The 17,607-nt window shown below is 46.1% G+C and overlaps 1 protein-coding gene across 1 annotated transcript; it reads right to left on the reverse strand.

Moving 5' to 3' along the window:
• Positions 1-2,612: 2,612 nt before the first annotated feature.
• LOC116952466 (poly(3-hydroxybutyrate) depolymerase-like) lies at positions 2,613-16,930 on the reverse strand. Its single transcript, XM_032971846.2, has 12 exons — positions 16,823-16,930; positions 15,555-15,655; positions 14,107-14,229; positions 12,988-13,185; positions 12,171-12,265; positions 11,260-11,373; positions 10,724-10,756; positions 9,411-9,519; positions 8,104-8,146; positions 7,035-7,160; positions 6,211-6,236; positions 2,613-3,997 (listed from the first exon to the last, which is right to left on the reverse strand). Exons 2-12 carry the CDS (start codon positions 15,616-15,618, stop codon positions 3,936-3,938), a joined length of 993 nt encoding a protein of 330 aa, XP_032827737.1. The 5' UTR covers positions 15,619-15,655; positions 16,823-16,930; the 3' UTR covers positions 2,613-3,935.
• Between the last annotated feature and the right edge of the window lie 677 nt (positions 16,931-17,607).

Consider the following 17,607-nt stretch of genomic DNA (forward strand, 5'->3'; position numbering starts at 1 on the left):
CGCCACCACCCGACACAGCCAATTACTAAGGTTTGTCACGTAAACAAAACAAGCCAATTCGTTACTCGTACTGCAACATCGGTGTGTTGGAGAGTAAACCCACAATATTTACAATTCCGATTTAGTGATGTTGTAGCGGCCTCTAGTGGAGACATTTGCTTTCTCGTGAGCTAAACGAAGTTTTGAGTCCGGTGTTGTAGTTGTTCGTGTGATGGTCAGTGTACTGTAAATACAGGGTAGTCTACATTAGGGATGAACGATTTGGGGGAAATATCTCATTGCGATTTTTCTGACAGATATTGCGATTTGATTTGCGATTACATTTTTTTAAAGTCAAGCTTCAGTTCAATATTCACCGTGTAATAGATTTAAAACACGTGATGGAGCATTACCACGTGATGCCATCAAAATATTAACTGCTCTATATATTCTAATGCAAGGGATGAGAACTTAAAATATATGAATTGCTTCAAACGTCTTTTTATTAAAATGTTTTAATTGAAATAGAACAATAAAACATGGGACAATTGTCAAGTTAAATAAAGTTATAATAATAAAAAAGAAAACAATTCCAATAAGAAAGTAATAGGACCTTTCAAATCGCAAAAAATCGCAGCCTTTGCGATTTACTAATCGCATTGTTTAAAAAATTGCGATTTCTTTCTGAAATCGATTAATAGTTCAGCCCTAGTCTACATGTCATTTGACCCCCCTCCTCCAATTAATTAACCCCCTAACATTTGTTTTCCCTCTGCACATTAATTTCTGTTTTAAATAACCTTACTTAACAAAAAAAATATATTAAGTTTTAGAGAATTAAATGGGTGCGGGGTGGTGGGTCATAAGACATCTGGACCACCACGTATATCAAAACGTTGTCGACCACTGGCAGTCTGAAGCTCCTTCAGCGGAAGAGGAATAGTGGAACTACAACCAACTCTCTCCTGAAGCCCTCTTGTCGTGATTTAGCAGACCCTCGACTCTGGCATTTAGAGCCTCTCAACATTGCCATCATGGGCAGGAATATTTATGTTAAAAATAGGTCGACCCACACGCGGTATGCGTGCACTTGAGTTTCCACGTTTGCATTGCCCATCGTCGTTTTAATAAGCGACATTTCAGGTGAATGCAGTAATGTTGAAAGTCCTAACTTTGTCAATCCCACTGCTGGAAGGAGGCGCCCTCTTCCCGTGCCCGTCTGCTGGACATATGTGAAAATTACTGGACGCCTGTGCAAAAAGAGCTTTATAGCTCATCGGATTCCTCGAGTATATATAAATAAATAAATATTCTGATTCTGGTAAAATATGTTGGAGTCGATCCCAGAAGAACCGATTCCTTAATAAGAAATTACTGGAATCGATTATTTTTCTTTGAGAATGAAATAGTCAATTCCAACTCCACGATTGACTCCACAACTTGGAATCGAAATCACAATTAGCTTTTATTAATACAAAAAAATTGACAAAATTATTGAAGTAACTGCCACGAGGTCAACGAGACTCTTTGCCTGAAACTACAATCTGTAGCAGGATTAATTATTGGTGTGATGTTGGTTCATATGAAAACAGTTCTTGGGTGAATTGGCGACACGTTGGCTAGGTTTCAAAGCATAGTTATAGCTGTGAAGTGCTCTTATTTAATTGCTTATATTTTAATTGAGTATTTATTTTTGTATGGATTGTTATTATTTATTGTTTACTTAATTAACATTCAGGATGAGTTAGAATCGGAATCAAAATAAAAAAATATAGATTCCATCAATTCACAGATCGGGAATCCAAACATCTGGGAATCGACCACCGTTACTCGAGATGGAGCTAATCCCGATGGCGATGTCATAACGCCCTCTAGTGGAGGCATTACTCATGACAAATGTTGTGGGTGAGTTCGCGTCAATATAAATGTGCCGTTAACCCACCACCACCCGACACAGGCAATTAGTAAGGTTTGTCACGTAAACAAAACGTTCCAGACATTTGGTTACTACTTCAGCACACCGGTGTGTTGGAGAGTAAACTTTCAACAATTACAACTTTAGTACGACGTTTCACGGGTGAATACAACCAACTTCATCGGACTATTTTGCCAGAATAGCGAATTATTATGAATAATATTGGTCGCGAATGCCTACATATTAAACGGAGCCACTAATTGCATTATCGTGGGCCTATTTCTGTGTCTGCCGCGGTCACACAACCAGGTGCTGCTACATACACAGCCACACGTGTGCACTCTGTTCGACCTTACACGACGAGTCTACGGACCAGAGCAGAAATTGCTTACCGCCTGAGATCGAAAAACTCGAGTCGTATTTATTTATTTGGCGAATACGAGTTAATTAATTGAGAACGACACTCATTTCAAATGGTTATCACGTAAGTCACTGTTGCTGACCACATTCAAGAAATTGAAACCAGCAAAGTGATGGCACCTCAGGTGGTACCGACAAGTAAAATATCCGGCCCTGGCTCATGGTCTAAGAGAGCGCCCAAGGAAGGCTGGAATTCAGAATATCGCAGACTTGACAGGCGTTAAACGCAATCAACTAATAACCAGCTGATCTGTCAGCTTGAGAACCATACAAGGCTGAGGGAGACCACAACCAGAACTGCCAATGTAGAACTTTATTAACATGTTGTATTGGATTTATAGTTTTATGTTAAAGTATACCGTGATATGGACAATATCATTAGATCTTCAGAAACTAAGATTGACGCTAGCTTGTAAAAATCACATCATGATTATAATCGTGATGATTGCAGCGATTTTGACTATTTCACAGTAGTGTCCTGTGATATCTTTACCCAAGCTCAACAATTTACGTTACCTCCAAATAAAGTATGCTTTTTTAAAGTAAGAACTATTCTAAAGATCCTGATAATTGAACAAAAATCACATTGAGCTTTAACCTGACTAAACAAAGGACAATTATCATTGAGATCCACATTAGTTGCGCACAATTCACGACCTAAATGCGTAGTTCAACTTTATTTCGCTTAGCCAATGAGTATAACTCAATTTCCCTTGTCAGACCAGAGTACGTACACGTGGCGAACCATTCTACACACAACCCGAATAACATGCGCTGTCTGGTGATTGCAGTCGGAAAGATCTCTGATAATATCACCATTGAAACATTTCTTTGATGTCTCTGCCAGGGTCATTCGCAAATGCAAAAATAAGACGATCACCGCATAACTGGGTTGCCAGGTCTCCCTTGTATAATCCATTTGCATTTTAAAATGTTTTAATCATCCGATAACAACCTGTAAAGGACAGTATTTTTCTATTCATTAAACCATGTCATATAGATTGCAATATCACAATACTGTTGATGATATTAAAGTGATGACAATGAAGATGTCATGACAGTGCCGATTCTATGTTTGTTAAGCGTGTGACCTCGTTACCGGATCATTATTCACATCTTGTAATGTGCATGCGGGTACCGATATTCATCCTATTAACGCAATACCAAGTATCACTTGAGAATCGTTAGTGAAATGCACAGTGTTGCGTGTAAAAATATCATCGCCAACAACAATCGGTGGCATCATATATTAAAGCAAAACTCAGCAAGATATATGCTCGCTTTTAAAGGCAATGTCATGTTCAAGATGATGACACAGACCATGATGGTGTGATGGCCATTACTTACTTATCATCAATTACTGGCAATGTGATTATACTTGTGGGGCGTTTCAGGATTGTGATGCTAGTATTAAGATAAGTGAATACAGTACCTGCAGGTCAGCATAGGTTGTCCAATGAGGAAAGTGGTCTAGGCCCTGGGAATATTTAATTCGCACTACAAGTTCAGGTTCACCAGTGGAAATGTTTGCATCTCCATTTGTCATTTGAGCATTGAGACACTCGTCGGGGTGATGAATTTGATGTTTATGATTTGGATGATAATGATGATGATGTCTTCCTTAGCCCGTAATACGATCCATCATCCTCTTCACTCCAGTCACCTGAAAGCCACTGCCTGAAGCTGGGAGTTGAGGTACGGGAGAACGGGGGAGGTAAGGAATGAGCGATGGGGCAGCACACAGCAGCTAGTTGCATCACTGAGTCACAGTCACCCTTGAAATGATTAGGACTACAAACAATCCATCAGGGCGATGGATGTCGTTAAGCCTTCGGCAAAGCACATCATGCAAACAAATCTCGGACATAAACACGTGCGTGTTTCTGATCAACTTTCTTCTAAAGGGATCCGTTAATGAATATTAGGCAAAGGGTTCCATCTGATATAAAATGGCTCTTAAAAAAGAAAACACCTGCTATGCATCCAGAGAAGGCCATTTGGTGCTCGATTCCATAGCCCCAAAATCCAGATTGGAAAGGCAAATGCGATGGGAATAAAAACCCAAAGCAACCACACAGGCAGATATGCTACGGTTGTAATTTCTCGATAGGATGTATTAGTTGGGTTCGTCGAATTTGAATAGCATTTCCAAGGAATCCCAATAAAAAAAGTTATCTGTTTCATATTGGTTCAAGCACCTAATTGGAATCACAACAGTCACAGCTGTGTATTGTACAATTAATTTTCACACGCCATCTTTCGCGGACAGCACACACGCTGTGTTAGCATGAGCATGCGTATTTAATGGACGACCGTGGGTTTATAATGAAACGCATTTATCCCATGAGGACATGCAGAGGGGTTGAACTTCATTTAAATCATGGAACAATTTTCAATCCCCATCGGGAAAATAGTGTCTAAATTAGCCACTGTAATTAATTTGAAAGATTTGACAAATTTAGGCCGTAGCTATAGCACATAATGGCTTACATGAGCAACTGCTGCCATGGGGTGATTGATGAATTGGAGGTTTGGCTGATGGCATTTGTGGAAGGAAGGGGAGACTTGACTTTTAAGTAACCGGGGAAAGATTGCATGGTGGAAGTATAGGTGACTCATGACAAAAACACACGGAATGTCGCCGATCTCGTCAAATCTCTGACGCTAAGCGGGTTTGGAGGCTGCTGGATATTACTTGGATGGGCGACCTCCATGCATCAACACAGGCTGCTGTGGGATTATATTGGCAGCAGGGGGCGCTGCAGCAAAAAAAGCGTCCATTCTACTGTACACCTTTTAGTACAAACGTTTGGTAAGATAACCCCCACGACCTACACAGTTTGACGAGGTCCTTGTCTGGCAGCAGATTGAAATAAAGGGGATGTACATGTGCATGCACAGGTGAATTACAAACCAGTGGACTGACCTAGGATGGACATGATTTGAATCCTTTAAAGAGTTTACGTTTAGGAGATGGCAAGGTCGTTCAGAGGTCAGGGCACTGAGCTAGCACCACTTTGTGATTTTGGTTTCAAATGTGGATGGCCACACATGATTAAACCACGTTCTCATGCACATGTAGTTAATCGTCTCTGTCCAGTCACCAATGACATTACACACGCGCACACAAGACCGCAAGTCAATGTGTGAGTTTTTTCCTCGCTTAATTTTCGTAAATTCCTGCTCTGAAAAGTAACAAAAAAATCTATTTGCTGGACATGCAAAGAATACGCATTTCAGGGCACATTGAAAGCTGCACCCCGAGTGTGGACAGAGAGGCCTTCTGAAGTGACTTCTGAAATGTCATCTGCTGGGGCATTTAAGACAAGTTGTTGTTGGTGGTGGATTGATTGCTAAAAGTTGAAAATATACACATCTTTATTACACGACATGATGCCCATAGCACATATAGAATATGATTTAGGACAAAAAAGCAAACGAATTAAACAATAAACATTGTTTTATGTCAACAAGCATTTGGATTCATCTTCTGGGTTCTTTCGGTAAAGTCACGTAGAATGGAGATAAAATAATAACAGAATAAAATTCTCACGACGTTTCGACCACAACACAATTAGCATGCTAATTTATATGTAAACTCCTTTGTCAAGGCGCTCTGTTCCTCCCAAACAGCTTAAAAGACGCTGGCAAGCTTGACAGGGTTCACTCAAGCGCTGTCTTCCGGACAGTCCTGTTTCTTCACCTGAGGAAGGCTACTTGTGTTGTGGCCGAAACGTCGTGATAATTTTATTCTGTTACTATTTTATCTCCATTCTACGTGACTTACCGAAAGAACCAAAGAAGATGAATCCCTGCAGTCACGAAAGCTTTAAATCGAAAAATAAAAGCATTTGGACATTAGGATTAATATTCGCGTGAATAAGATGTTTACTTACCATAAGCTGTTCCAGTGTAGCCCCACCTGAAAGGAAGGAATCGAGACAAAGGAAACACGTGGTAAAGCTGCCTGCGGGGCGCCACAGAAGGGGATTTCAGACGTGTGCGTGCGCTCACGTGTGTTACGTCCATGTGTATTTGATAATGCGTTTGTATTTACACATGCTGCATATATCTTAACCAGTCCTGGGCCTCCCCTTACATCAACTTACCTCACCTAGGCCTTAAACGACGACTACCTGGTGCAATGTGTGAACGTCTACAATGAGAATGGGACAAAAAAAAGTGCCCGGACATGGTCACTGAGCTTACATGACCCGCTCATGCGTTATACCAGCCTCAATGGGTGCTCTCTAACAGCACTTACCCCAGAAGTACATATATATAGGCTGTGGTGTTTAGGGGCCGTCCATAAATGACGTCACGCGATTTTGGACGATTTTTGACCCCCCCCCTCGTCACACGGCGTCACAAAAAGTCAGACCCTCCCTCAAATATGACGTCACAAAGCTCTGCCCCCCCCCCCCCCAAATAAAACATTCTTCAAATCGCTTTAAACTATTGTCATTGTAGTGCGTATTTAATGTGGCGCTGCACTCTGATGTTGTAGGAGAAAACATTTATTAAAAATTATATTTAATTAAGTAGAACGTGTTGTTTATATTTATTTAAAGTTGCGCATTTTGATGTGACGTCACATTTCTCAACCCCCCCCCCCTCGTCACACATCGTCACAAATGTCTGACCCCCCCTCCCCCCCAGGTGCGTGACGTCATTTATGGACGGCCCCTTACACGTGATTCGTGTGTGTGTGCGAACCCACCAGTCCCAGCATCCCATGGGATTGGAGAGAGTGGATCGCGCCTGTGGGTACAGGATGATGATGTTGTTGAGGTCTCCAACCTCGTTGTAGCCCAGCAGCCGTGCGTACTTATCTCCCAGATTTTCCCTGGTCGCGTGCACAAAGACAAAAAGATCCCCCGTATAGCCTTAACAGACTGTAGGGGCAAGTGCTGTTAGCGAGCACCTATGAAGGCCGGGACGGTACACGAGGGGGTGGGTGGCCAGCACCACGCCCGACCGCCTTTGTCTCCCCAGTGGCGATGTTTACACACCGCCCAGCGGTGATGTTTACACATTCGCACCAGGTGCTCATTTGAGGCTGAGTCGACCTAGGGGAGGCCCAGGGCCGGTTCAGATAATCGTCACCGGTGTTGGCCGTGAGCGGGAATACGAACCCGGGTCTCCGGGTTCATAGCGCAGCGAGCTAACCGCTACACTACCGCTCCCCACACACCACACACACACAAAGACGGCCCTGTAAAGATCCACCCATTCGCGGCTTCAACACAAATCTCACATGGCCACAAGAATGGGAGTCACTGGACCTGGCAAATAAGGTAGCTCATTCCTACCCCGGCACAACAGCAAGCCCCCTGGTTTAAACTTCCCCAGGAAGGAGTGGGTCCACCCTCAACGGGTTCAGGACTGGTCACGGCAACACGCCTCGCCAAACTCAATCCGATGGGGGCATAAGATCAAGCCCCACTGTGTGCTTGTGGGGGTGGAGCAAACCGTGCATCAACATCCTCAACAAACTCATCGGAGACCTGCTCGCCCTCAACACGGCAGGACCGGAAGCAACCGCTTGGCTTAGGCACTTTGCATTCGCTAAGTGGTGGTGATGATGATGATGATAATAATACCAATGAAGGCCGGCACGGCACACGAGGTGGATGGGTGGCCAGCACACGCGCACACACACACACATGAAGCTGAGGATGGACAGCACAAGTCATGATTAGCCAGAACCATTGTCTACGTGGAGTGAAGCCCCAACAGTCTGTTGAAGGCTCTACGGTGGGATCTTCGTCTTGTTTTGTTACACTCACTTTCCCTGCTTGCAGCCATGAAACGCGATGTGAAGTTTGCACACTGTTGGGTTTTAAGTGGGGTTGGAGAGGGAAATCGAAAAACAGCAAGCAGAGTTAGTGCGAGGGACTGTCTGAATCACATACAAAACGTGTACTGCCACAGCCCATCGTTACATATTCACCATGACCAATTCACCACCCAAACACCCAAGTGCAGCATTGGTTCACGGTGGTGTAACGTTCAAATTCTATAGACGTTCACACAAAAATTAAACCTTTTTAGATGTCCGCCTGTACCTCAGGCCCCAGCGAGTCAGATATGCGACGTTGTACCGTACACGTTACATGTTATTAGTGAAGCCTTAGGAAAGCCAATATCAAAGACAATTTATTTAATAAAAACACAATAAAACGGCATGACTTTCAACATGAACAAAAGGTGTAGCAAGGCACTGATTCTGCCGGTTGAGGGTCTCCCAATACCATGCGAGTTCCTGCAAGTTATTCGTGGCAATGGTGGGAAGCATAGACTTGGGAGCATAGCAGTATAGCATAACAAGTTATTTTACTGCACTGCCCTCCACTGGTTCACGATGTAACCCCGCGTCCCAGGACGCCCTGGCTATGCAGAGCGGTCACTCGCCCAGGCGCGAGCGAGGCTCAGGTTTGACCTGCTGAGCTCTCCTGGCGAGAGTTCAGGTTTGACCTGCTGAGCTTTCCTGGCGAGGGTTCAAGTTTGACCTGCTGACCTCTCTTGGTGAGGGTTCAAGTTTGACCTGCTGACCTCTCCTGGCGAGGGTTCAGGTTTGACCTGCTGACCTCTCCTGGCGAGGGTTCAAGTTTGACCTGCTGACCTCTCCTGGCGAGGGTTCAAGTTTGACCTGCTGACCTCTCCTGGCGAGGGTTCAAGTTTGACCTGCTGACCTCTCCTGGCGAGGGTTCAAGTTTGACCTGCTAACCTCTCCTGGTGAGGGTTCAAGTTTGACCTGCTGACCTCTCCTGGCGAGGGTTCAAGTTTGACCTGCTGACCTCTCCCGGCGAGGGTTCAAGTTTGACCTGCTGACCTCTCCTGGCGAGGGTTCAAGTTTGACCTGCTGACCTCTCCTGGCGAGGGTTCAAGTTTGACCTGCTGACCTCTCCTGACGAGAGTTCCGATGGAGAAGACGGGGCGTACTTTGGGTGCTTCAATCCGAGGCGAACTTCGTTTCGGGTCAAATTAAACTCCAGGCACGAAGAGGGCATTGTGAATGCACTCTGGTTTTTTCGTTCGTCAACGTTTAGAGAAGGAAGGGGGGCGGGGGGTGATCGGGGAAATGGAATCTCACCGTTTCCAGCCGCACACGCGCGCGGCACGTACGCGTACCCGCTGTTGTCCATGCCATACGAGGAGGGCGGGGAGAAATTGAAATATTCCTTTTGGTCGAAGTTAATAAGCTGGTGGGTAGAGAGCGGAGTCGGGAGGTGGTGGGGGGGGGGGGGGAGAAATTGGTACGGAGGGAATGTGATTAATTGTCAGTGCATTTGAAATGTACGATATGAGAGGTACGTCATCGTTACCTGCTCTTCGGTGGATTACTTACAGAGAGAACTAAGGCAGTGCTTCTTTGTTCGCCCAGAAAAGTCGCACCGAGGCTGACTCTTTTCAGGAGGGCCTTGTCTTAGAAAGCTTTAAAAAAAATTGCGTTGTCAGTATGTTTTGCATGTTAGAGAGTGCCCGGATATGTGCCACCATTACATGTTACATAAACTGAAATTCCACACGCAACTTTTCAGAAACCTAGCTCCTGTGCTTCTTCCTGCAGACAAGCGCTTGTCTTTCAGGTGGGTGTCGCATGCAATTTATGGTGCCATCTCTACCCCCCTCTCCCCTGACTCCCCCCTCGTGTGGTGTGATGTACTGTAGCGTGGTGTGTGCGATGTGTGCGGCGTGTATGTCGTGTGTATGTACCGCACCCTTCGATCAGCACGGTTGGCTACGTACGGTGCGAAAGAAGTTCAACATACGTAGATGTCTACATGATTCACCAAGCCCCGCCTCCGGGGCTAGCTTCCAGAATCGGACCGTTTTCTGCTCACTATCCGACTCCGTGGCGAATGAGGTGATCCCTGGACATTAGCGGTAGCGTGTTTGGCATGGGCCTGGGTGCGAGGAGTGAAAGGAAGCCTCTTGCCCAGTATCACCAAACTTCATAACGTGGCATCTGGACTCCTGCGGCCTACGGGCCACGGTGCATTTGAAATGCCTGCACACCCAATAGCTACGCTACTGGATCCCTAGGTAAAGCAGCCAAAGGCAAAACTAGAGTCCCGTCTGTCAGTGTGCCACGGTGGCGAGATGTTGGCCACCGCGCGTGGTGTACGGGAGGTCGCGGGTTCGATCCCGACCCTGACGCCTGTTGTATATTTGGCGTTTGCGTGTTCTCCCCGTCGTTGCGTGGATCTCTCTCCGGGTCCCCTGGTTTCCCCCTCCACATTTACAAAACACGCGTTTAGAGCATTTGGCTGCGATAAATGTCCACATGATAAGCCACTTCGTTGAGCTATCATTTGTGGCCAGGTCGCTTCTGAAAAAGAGCTATATAGCGTCCCAGCTGAGTGAGATTATGAATGTGTGAGTAAGGGAAGGCATATCACTTACCTCTCCCTCAGGTTGATGAGACTCGCTGGGCCTCTGTGGAGAGATGAGACGACAGTGAATGAGGTGAGAAGGGATAGGGGTTTGTATTAGGATTGGTAAATGTAGCACTGGCATGGAGGCCGGTAGAGGGAAGAAAACATAGAGGTAGTCAGAAAATGAGATGATGGGACGAGATGACTAGAGTTGGAGGAGAGAGGTGGACGGAGGTGGTCAGAGACAGTGAAGAGTGAATGAGACGTTGGGGGACGCCATTTGGCCATCAGCGGGATGTTAACGGCTGAGAAGGAAAGAACCTGGGAAGGGACGCGATATAAATCCGAAAGAAAATAGACTAGAATCTTCCAAGGAGTAGAAGCATCGAAACAACAGCTGCAACTGGTGCATGCAGCGAGTGAGCAATGTTTACCGCCAAGATGTATGCAATCGGGGACATATGGCTCGACATGTGATGCAAACTAAATGAGTAAATAGATGACCAAAATAACAAAATTCGCCAGTGACTCTGATATGCAGAGAGCGGTTACCCGTCGCCTCACCTGGAGGCCCCCTCCGTAGATGTGGTTGAGGAGTTCAAAGGCGGCGTGGTAGCCACAGCTGTTGATGTAGTCTGCATTTTGGGAGCCACACGCTCCTCCCGCGCTCACCGTGGGCTGCGCGAGAGTGAGTGGAGGTGAAAGCGGGAAATGGGAGGGTATGTATATGCAACATGCTACTTATAAAGGGCTGACGTTAATAGTTCACGAATGTGTCTTCATATGAATAATTAGAAAATAGTCAAGAGTAAAGCATGGCGACTCTGTGTACAGTCCTGGTTTCATACTAATTAGGAGTCATGTGTGCGGCAGTGCCGGATTAAGCTAGTGCGGGGCCTGTAACATATGTTATAAGGGAGCCCTAAATAAAATAAAAACACGTAAATATTAAAACACACATTTTTAACTTGCATAGTAAAGTAATTGTATTTTTTCATTTGCTATTTCGCCAGATAATACTACAAATCGCTAACCTTAAACACCCAGTCGTTCGTAAAAGTCGAAGGCAGTATAGTACTATAGTAATAGAGCAAGTGCAGAATCACTGAACCGGAATTTATAGTTTGAAAGCATTTAGCAGGGGGCCCTTGAAAGTGCGGGGCACGTAGCTAATACACATTTAGCTACTTGTGCTCCTTGGATAATCCGGCACTGGTGTGCAGACACCGCTATTGTATGGGACAACCGTGTACAGGGGAACTTCTCTAATCTGTGGTAAAGTGGGGTACGAACATCGCGGATCATGTTGTCCGTTAAATTATTCGCAAATTTACTCCACTTTTCCGCGCAAACCCCCCCCCCCCCCCACGGATAATCGCAGATAATAATAAATAGAGCGAGCATAATATGGGTTTTTTTGTTGTTGTTGCAAAAAATAGAGTTATAGTAGAGAATCATAGAGAGGTGTAACTTACAAAGCCATGCTCAGCGGGGATGTCCAGGACGGTGCGGATGGAGCCAGCCGCGGTCACAAATTCCTGATAGTACTCCTGCACCTTGCCAATGATCCCTACAAAGACAAAGATCCCCCCATATAACCTGAACAGACCGTTGAGGCAAGTGCTGTTAGCGACCACCTAATTATCCCCTTCATGTACACACACACAACTGATGCACGCATGTCTTTGTGTCTCAGTGCACGTTCATCAACATCATCGTAGGGTCACGTAGCCCGGTTGGCATGGACAAGGGTGCAAGCAATGGCATGGGATTCCCTGCACAATCTCCCCCCACCCCCATCTCTTTGTAGCACATTGCCTTGGCCCCCTCTTGCCCGCACGCCCGATAGCTATGCCACCATAATAATATTTTTTTAATCGCCTTTATCACCCAGGTGAGAGGCCTGGGTTAAACCGGGGGAGAGTTTCTTTTTGTTTTTAAGACACAGCAGGAAAAAAACATCAATTACATCGAAAGCAAAGCAGCATATCGTACGTAACGTTGAGCTTCTTTCGCACTGTGCATAGCCAACCGTGACAAACAGAGGCGCGGGAGAAGGACAACAAAGCCAAACACAAAAAGCAGTTCTAGAAAAGGGAGTTTTCAATCGAGATTTAAAAGTGCACAGCTCCAGTGGTTTTCCCGAACATCGGAAGGAAGAGCGTTCCAGACGGCCGCAGGAGCGCAACTGAAAAGCGTGCCATGCGGTTGACCACCGTCTTTGTTCGGTGGCCGACCCGAAAGCCGCTGCCCGTGATCACACAGCGCATCCGGGCCGAACCGTCCGCTTACCCGGGTGGACGGTGGAGTCCTTGGTGCCCGCGAACAGGAAGACGCGCGCCGAGCTCATGTGCGACGTGTGGTCGATGGACAGGATGTTTTGGGCATTGCGCGTCACCTGCTGCAGGTAGGAGACGGCCACGCTCTCTGGCTTCTTCATGCACGTCCCCGTGGCTGTGAGCGCGCTGTTCTGTGCGCAGTAGTAGGGAGCTGGTAGGGAGAGAGGGGAAGAGGGAGAGAGGGAAATGATGATGAAGGCAAGAATGAGAAAAGACAAAAACTCGATATATTGTCCTTTTGGAACCTCCCTTTCCAGTATCAAAATATAAGAATATGTTTGACCCTTTCGTGCAATAAAACAGTTGTGTTAAGATGTTAAAACACCAAACTGAAACCTTTTGCAAGGAATCATGTCTGCATTAACCACATATACTTGCCCATGGGTCCTGGTTGCAGGACCCATGGACATGTTCGCCACAAGTCGACCACACTTCTGCGCAAGAGCAGGTGGACTTCTCCACAAATCTGCCTGTCGCCTGATGGAGCTAGTTGTAATTACTGGCGAAACGTCGTACTCAGATTGTAAATGTTGTGGCTTGGCTCTCCAACACACCGGTGTGCTGTACTCGTGACGAATTGGTACGTTCTGTTTACGTGACAACCCTTACTAGTTGACTGTGTCGGGTGGTGGCGGGTTAAACGACACATTTATATATTTACGCGATCTAACATGCAATGGATTCGCATGTCCCCTGCAGCCACTAAAGGCTGCTACATCAGCCACAATGTAGCACAATTATATTATTGTTAAAAATATTAAATATAAACCCAGAATCGCAACTTGTCATATAATTTTATTGCGACAGGGCTGAATCTTTACACCCCTACTATTTACCACCTATTTACCTTATTCCCATTTGGTATCTGGGAAAACGAATGTACAAACAAATCAAAGGCATACAGATGCCATGACTGGTCGCCAAATGTGTAGCTTCGTATCAACAACTCTCCCTTCCAGAAAATACCCCATCTCAATGCGTTCTCACCTCAGGAAACAAAGCTCACTGACCGGCTACTCACCGACATAACCTCTACGCGGCGCCCGAAGGCCCTAGATCCATGACTCCTTACCCCCTGCGATGACCGCGACGCCCATGATGCTCTTGGAGTGGGCCACGTGGAACTGAGTGGCCATGCAGCCGCCCGAAGACAGCCCCGACACTGACACTGCCGCCAGGTCCACCTTGTACGTTCCTGCACGGCAAAGCAACGAAGTCAAGGAGTGCCCTCCCCCACCCCCTTGTAGCCTTCAGTGCTGTTGGGGCAAGTGCTGTTCGCAAGCACCTTCGAAGGGCAAAACACGACACATTAAGGGGGTGGTGTGGCCAAGCACCACGCCCAGCCGCCTTTGTCTCCCCAGTGCTGATGCCAGCTATGGCTGCAAAGTTTGGTCGTACATGTTATGTATATCGTTTATTGTTCAATTTGAATCACAGTTCCTATGATCACTGTTACATTGTTTTAATAGCTTTATTTTGGTGATTTTGAAAACGCCTTGGTTTAGCCATGTTTGTTTGTTGTAGTACAGAGTTAGCCTGATAACTTTAATCAAAATTGTCTTATGGTTGTTATTGTTTGACTTGCATCCCACTGGGATTTTTGCACACAGCGTTGATATACGGTTGTTTTTTTCTTGAAGGCTTTGCTGTTTTTATCCTGGATTTTTCTGTTGCGTGTAGTCACTTTAAGATGTTTTTCTTGTTCATGTTTTTGCTTGTTTTGTTGCGGTTGCACCCGAGTCAAGAGCCCGCATGGCTCACAGGGCTATAGCAAATAAATGAAACTGAAACAAGACACCGGGTACTCATTTGAGGCTGAATTGACCTCCAGGGGCCCCAGGACCGGTTCAGATATTCATCACCAATGTTGGTCGTGACCGGCAATCGAACTCGGGCTGTCGGATTCGTAATCGGAGTGTGACAAACCAGTACGCCACAGCTCCCCCGCACGACATATGCACATAACGGACACGCATATGCACGAGCACAGATGGCAAAGAACCCCCCGTTAAGCGAGGACTGTCTACTCGAGAACAAGTGCTGTTAGGAAGCACTTGATTCGTGTGTTAAGCACGGCACCATCCTTTCGATTGAGTGCTCTTTCCCAAAAACATCTGGAAATCCGGGAGTTTGTGTGAAACAATCCTGACTCTGCTGCTGAGACCCAGAAGGTTAAACCCAATTGAGCGTTTGCTTGCTTAAACAAATGCTGCTGGATAATATTGTTCTGGAAAGGCGATGACACTGATGGACTAAAATTGTATTTCATGTATAATGTGGAGACACCCATAATGCTCCAATAATAACTCATACGGAGTGAGTGTGTTACTTAATATTGAGGTCGACACAGCGTGTAAGAAGATAATGTGCTCAGTAGGACACAGGTGATGCCAAACACGAAGAGACGACGTCGCTAACATCTGGACACGTGAACACACACATGCACACGTACACACTGGAAGATAATTGACGGAATTGAATTGGACTGTTGTGACAGCACGGGCAGGAGGACATTCGTACCAAGCCGGCTCTGCGCATCGGTGCCACCCAAGGCGAGGGCGACGAAGAGGGCGAGAGGGAACATCTTGTTCCGTCGAAGGAGAAAAGGCAGTTGTGAGCGCCTGTGGACGGCACGGAAACAATCATCTGCAGGATTCACTGAGGGCCTCTCTCAACTCTTCCAAAAGCGCACGGCATCACCTCCCAGGCAGTGGCGTATCTGTCGTGAGTGCAGGCGGTGCAACTGCACGGGAGGCTCATGCTATCGGCGCCCGAGGTGCCAATCCTATGCCCCCTCACCTTCACTAACCCGCACTGACCAGCGTGGTCAAGTATGGTCAAACAACTTTCATAACCACCACGACGTGTGGATGCCGATATCCTGCAGTGGCTTGACAAAGGACCTCCGATTTTCACGGTTGGCTACGTACGGTGCAAAAGAGGTTCAACATACATATGTACATACAAAGGACCGTGCATTTTAGGGTTTTTTTTACTCAAAGGGTGACAGCTGCAAATGCAAATTTCTACCAACGAGAATTTCGGCGGCCTGTGGTCGCCTGTGGTCGCCGAAATTCTGCCTCCTGCTGGAGGCTTCTCGGGGCTTCACGCCTCGCGCGTCACACCCCACTGATGTCCTCTTCACCCCCCCCCCCTCCATGTGTGCAGATACTGCTTGGCTCTATTGTATGCAGTGCGTGTAGGTATACATGCCTACTAAATACATTTCCTTTTTTGTGGGGGGTGGGAAGTGAAAATGTTTTTGGAAACTTGTTGGATCAACTTTTTTCCCTTTCATCTGGTGGGGGGGGGGGGGGGGTGTCCACTTTCTATAACTTTTTGATTCAGGCCTTCTGAAAGGCTCTCATAATTTAGTTGACGGACAAACGGACAAACGAAACTCCGGGCTTTTATAATAGCTTGTCATTCACCGTGGTCATTAAAAGGGGCCTGGTTGTATGGGGCAGTGCACAAAGAACTACGCCACTGCAGTCCATGCATGCACAAGCAGGGCTGAGCTGGATATGTTTGGATCAGCGGCCCGGAAAATATTTACGTTCCCGGCACACCACGTCCAGTATATATCTTCCTATGGCTGTGGCTAGAAACCACGTGCCACGTCCGGGTCTACCAGTGACCCTGAAGATATTAAGTGAGAAAGTAAGTACTCTTTATACGCATAAAAAATACACTAATTGCATAAACGCACAGTAATGTTTAAAAATAAACGTGCCGCACATAACCACAAATAATGTTTGTGCAATTCACGACTTTCTCCGGTGCCATACCTGTACAGCCACCAGGTATGCTGACCTCCAGTAAATGCAGGGCAGCTGAAGAACAATTGCAGTTACTCTAAGGCACATTTATACTACCCCATTGACCCTGAGCTGATTAAAAAAAACAAGTATATCCAGCCCCTTGTCCTTAAACAGTAGGATATGCCCAAACAAAACGCAGAGCCTTTGCCCATGACACACCACCTTATGTCACCTCTCACACCTCAGCCTCCACTGACTCACCCATGACTATCAGGTGCGTGAATTCCCACCTGCACAAATACAAGATAGAGACAGACTAAGAGAGAGAGAGAATGAGAGAAACAAAGACTGAGAGAGAGAGAATCAGAGAGACGGAGACATTATCCGCCTTAACACATTAATTCTGATAATAAATTGAAGGTTTAAGCTTACAATCTCATTATTAGGAATCCTGCTAATATGTCAAGGGATCTATGTTTTCAACGATTCAGACATTGGTTGCATAATACTGTGGACACAGAAAAGCCGATGCCATAGTCACTATAGCCGCTTTCATTTGCAACTGCTGAATGAAAGCCTCCATATGTAGCGTCAGTCATGGGGGTTGCTTAACCATACTTTACCACACTGGTCAGTGCAGGTTGGTGAAGGGAGGGCCCAGGACCAGTTCAGATATCACTTACCACTGATGTTAGCCATAGCCAGGAATTAATCAAACTCAAACCACTGCACCGCCACTCCATTCACGTACAAAGAGTTCCTCTAAATTATTGTGTCCACATTATTTTTTTCAAGAACCTTTCTAAAAAATA

This window comes from Petromyzon marinus, chromosome 3 (genome assembly GCF_048934315.1).
Source record: "Petromyzon marinus isolate PM22_M1 ecotype Great Lakes invasive population chromosome 3, UKy_Petmar_22M1.pri1.0, whole genome shotgun sequence".
In the NCBI taxonomy this organism is placed as follows: domain Eukaryota; kingdom Metazoa; phylum Chordata; class Hyperoartia; order Petromyzontiformes; family Petromyzontidae; genus Petromyzon; species Petromyzon marinus.

Bases quoted from the DNA above. Each gene is read 5' to 3' on its own strand.
- LOC116952466 (XM_032971846.2), bottom strand. From the start codon at position 15,618: ATGTTCCCTCTCGCCCTCTTCGTCGCCCTCGCCTTGGGTGGCACCGAT. The intron at 12,266-12,987 runs GTAAGCGGACGG...TTGTCTTTGTAG, and splicing joins GGACTCCACCGTCCACCCGG to GGATCATTGGCAAGGTGCAG. The intron at 6,237-7,034 runs GTGGGTTCGCAC...CCTTCCTTTCAG, and splicing joins CCCATGGGATGCTGGGACTG to GTGGGGCTACACTGGAACAG.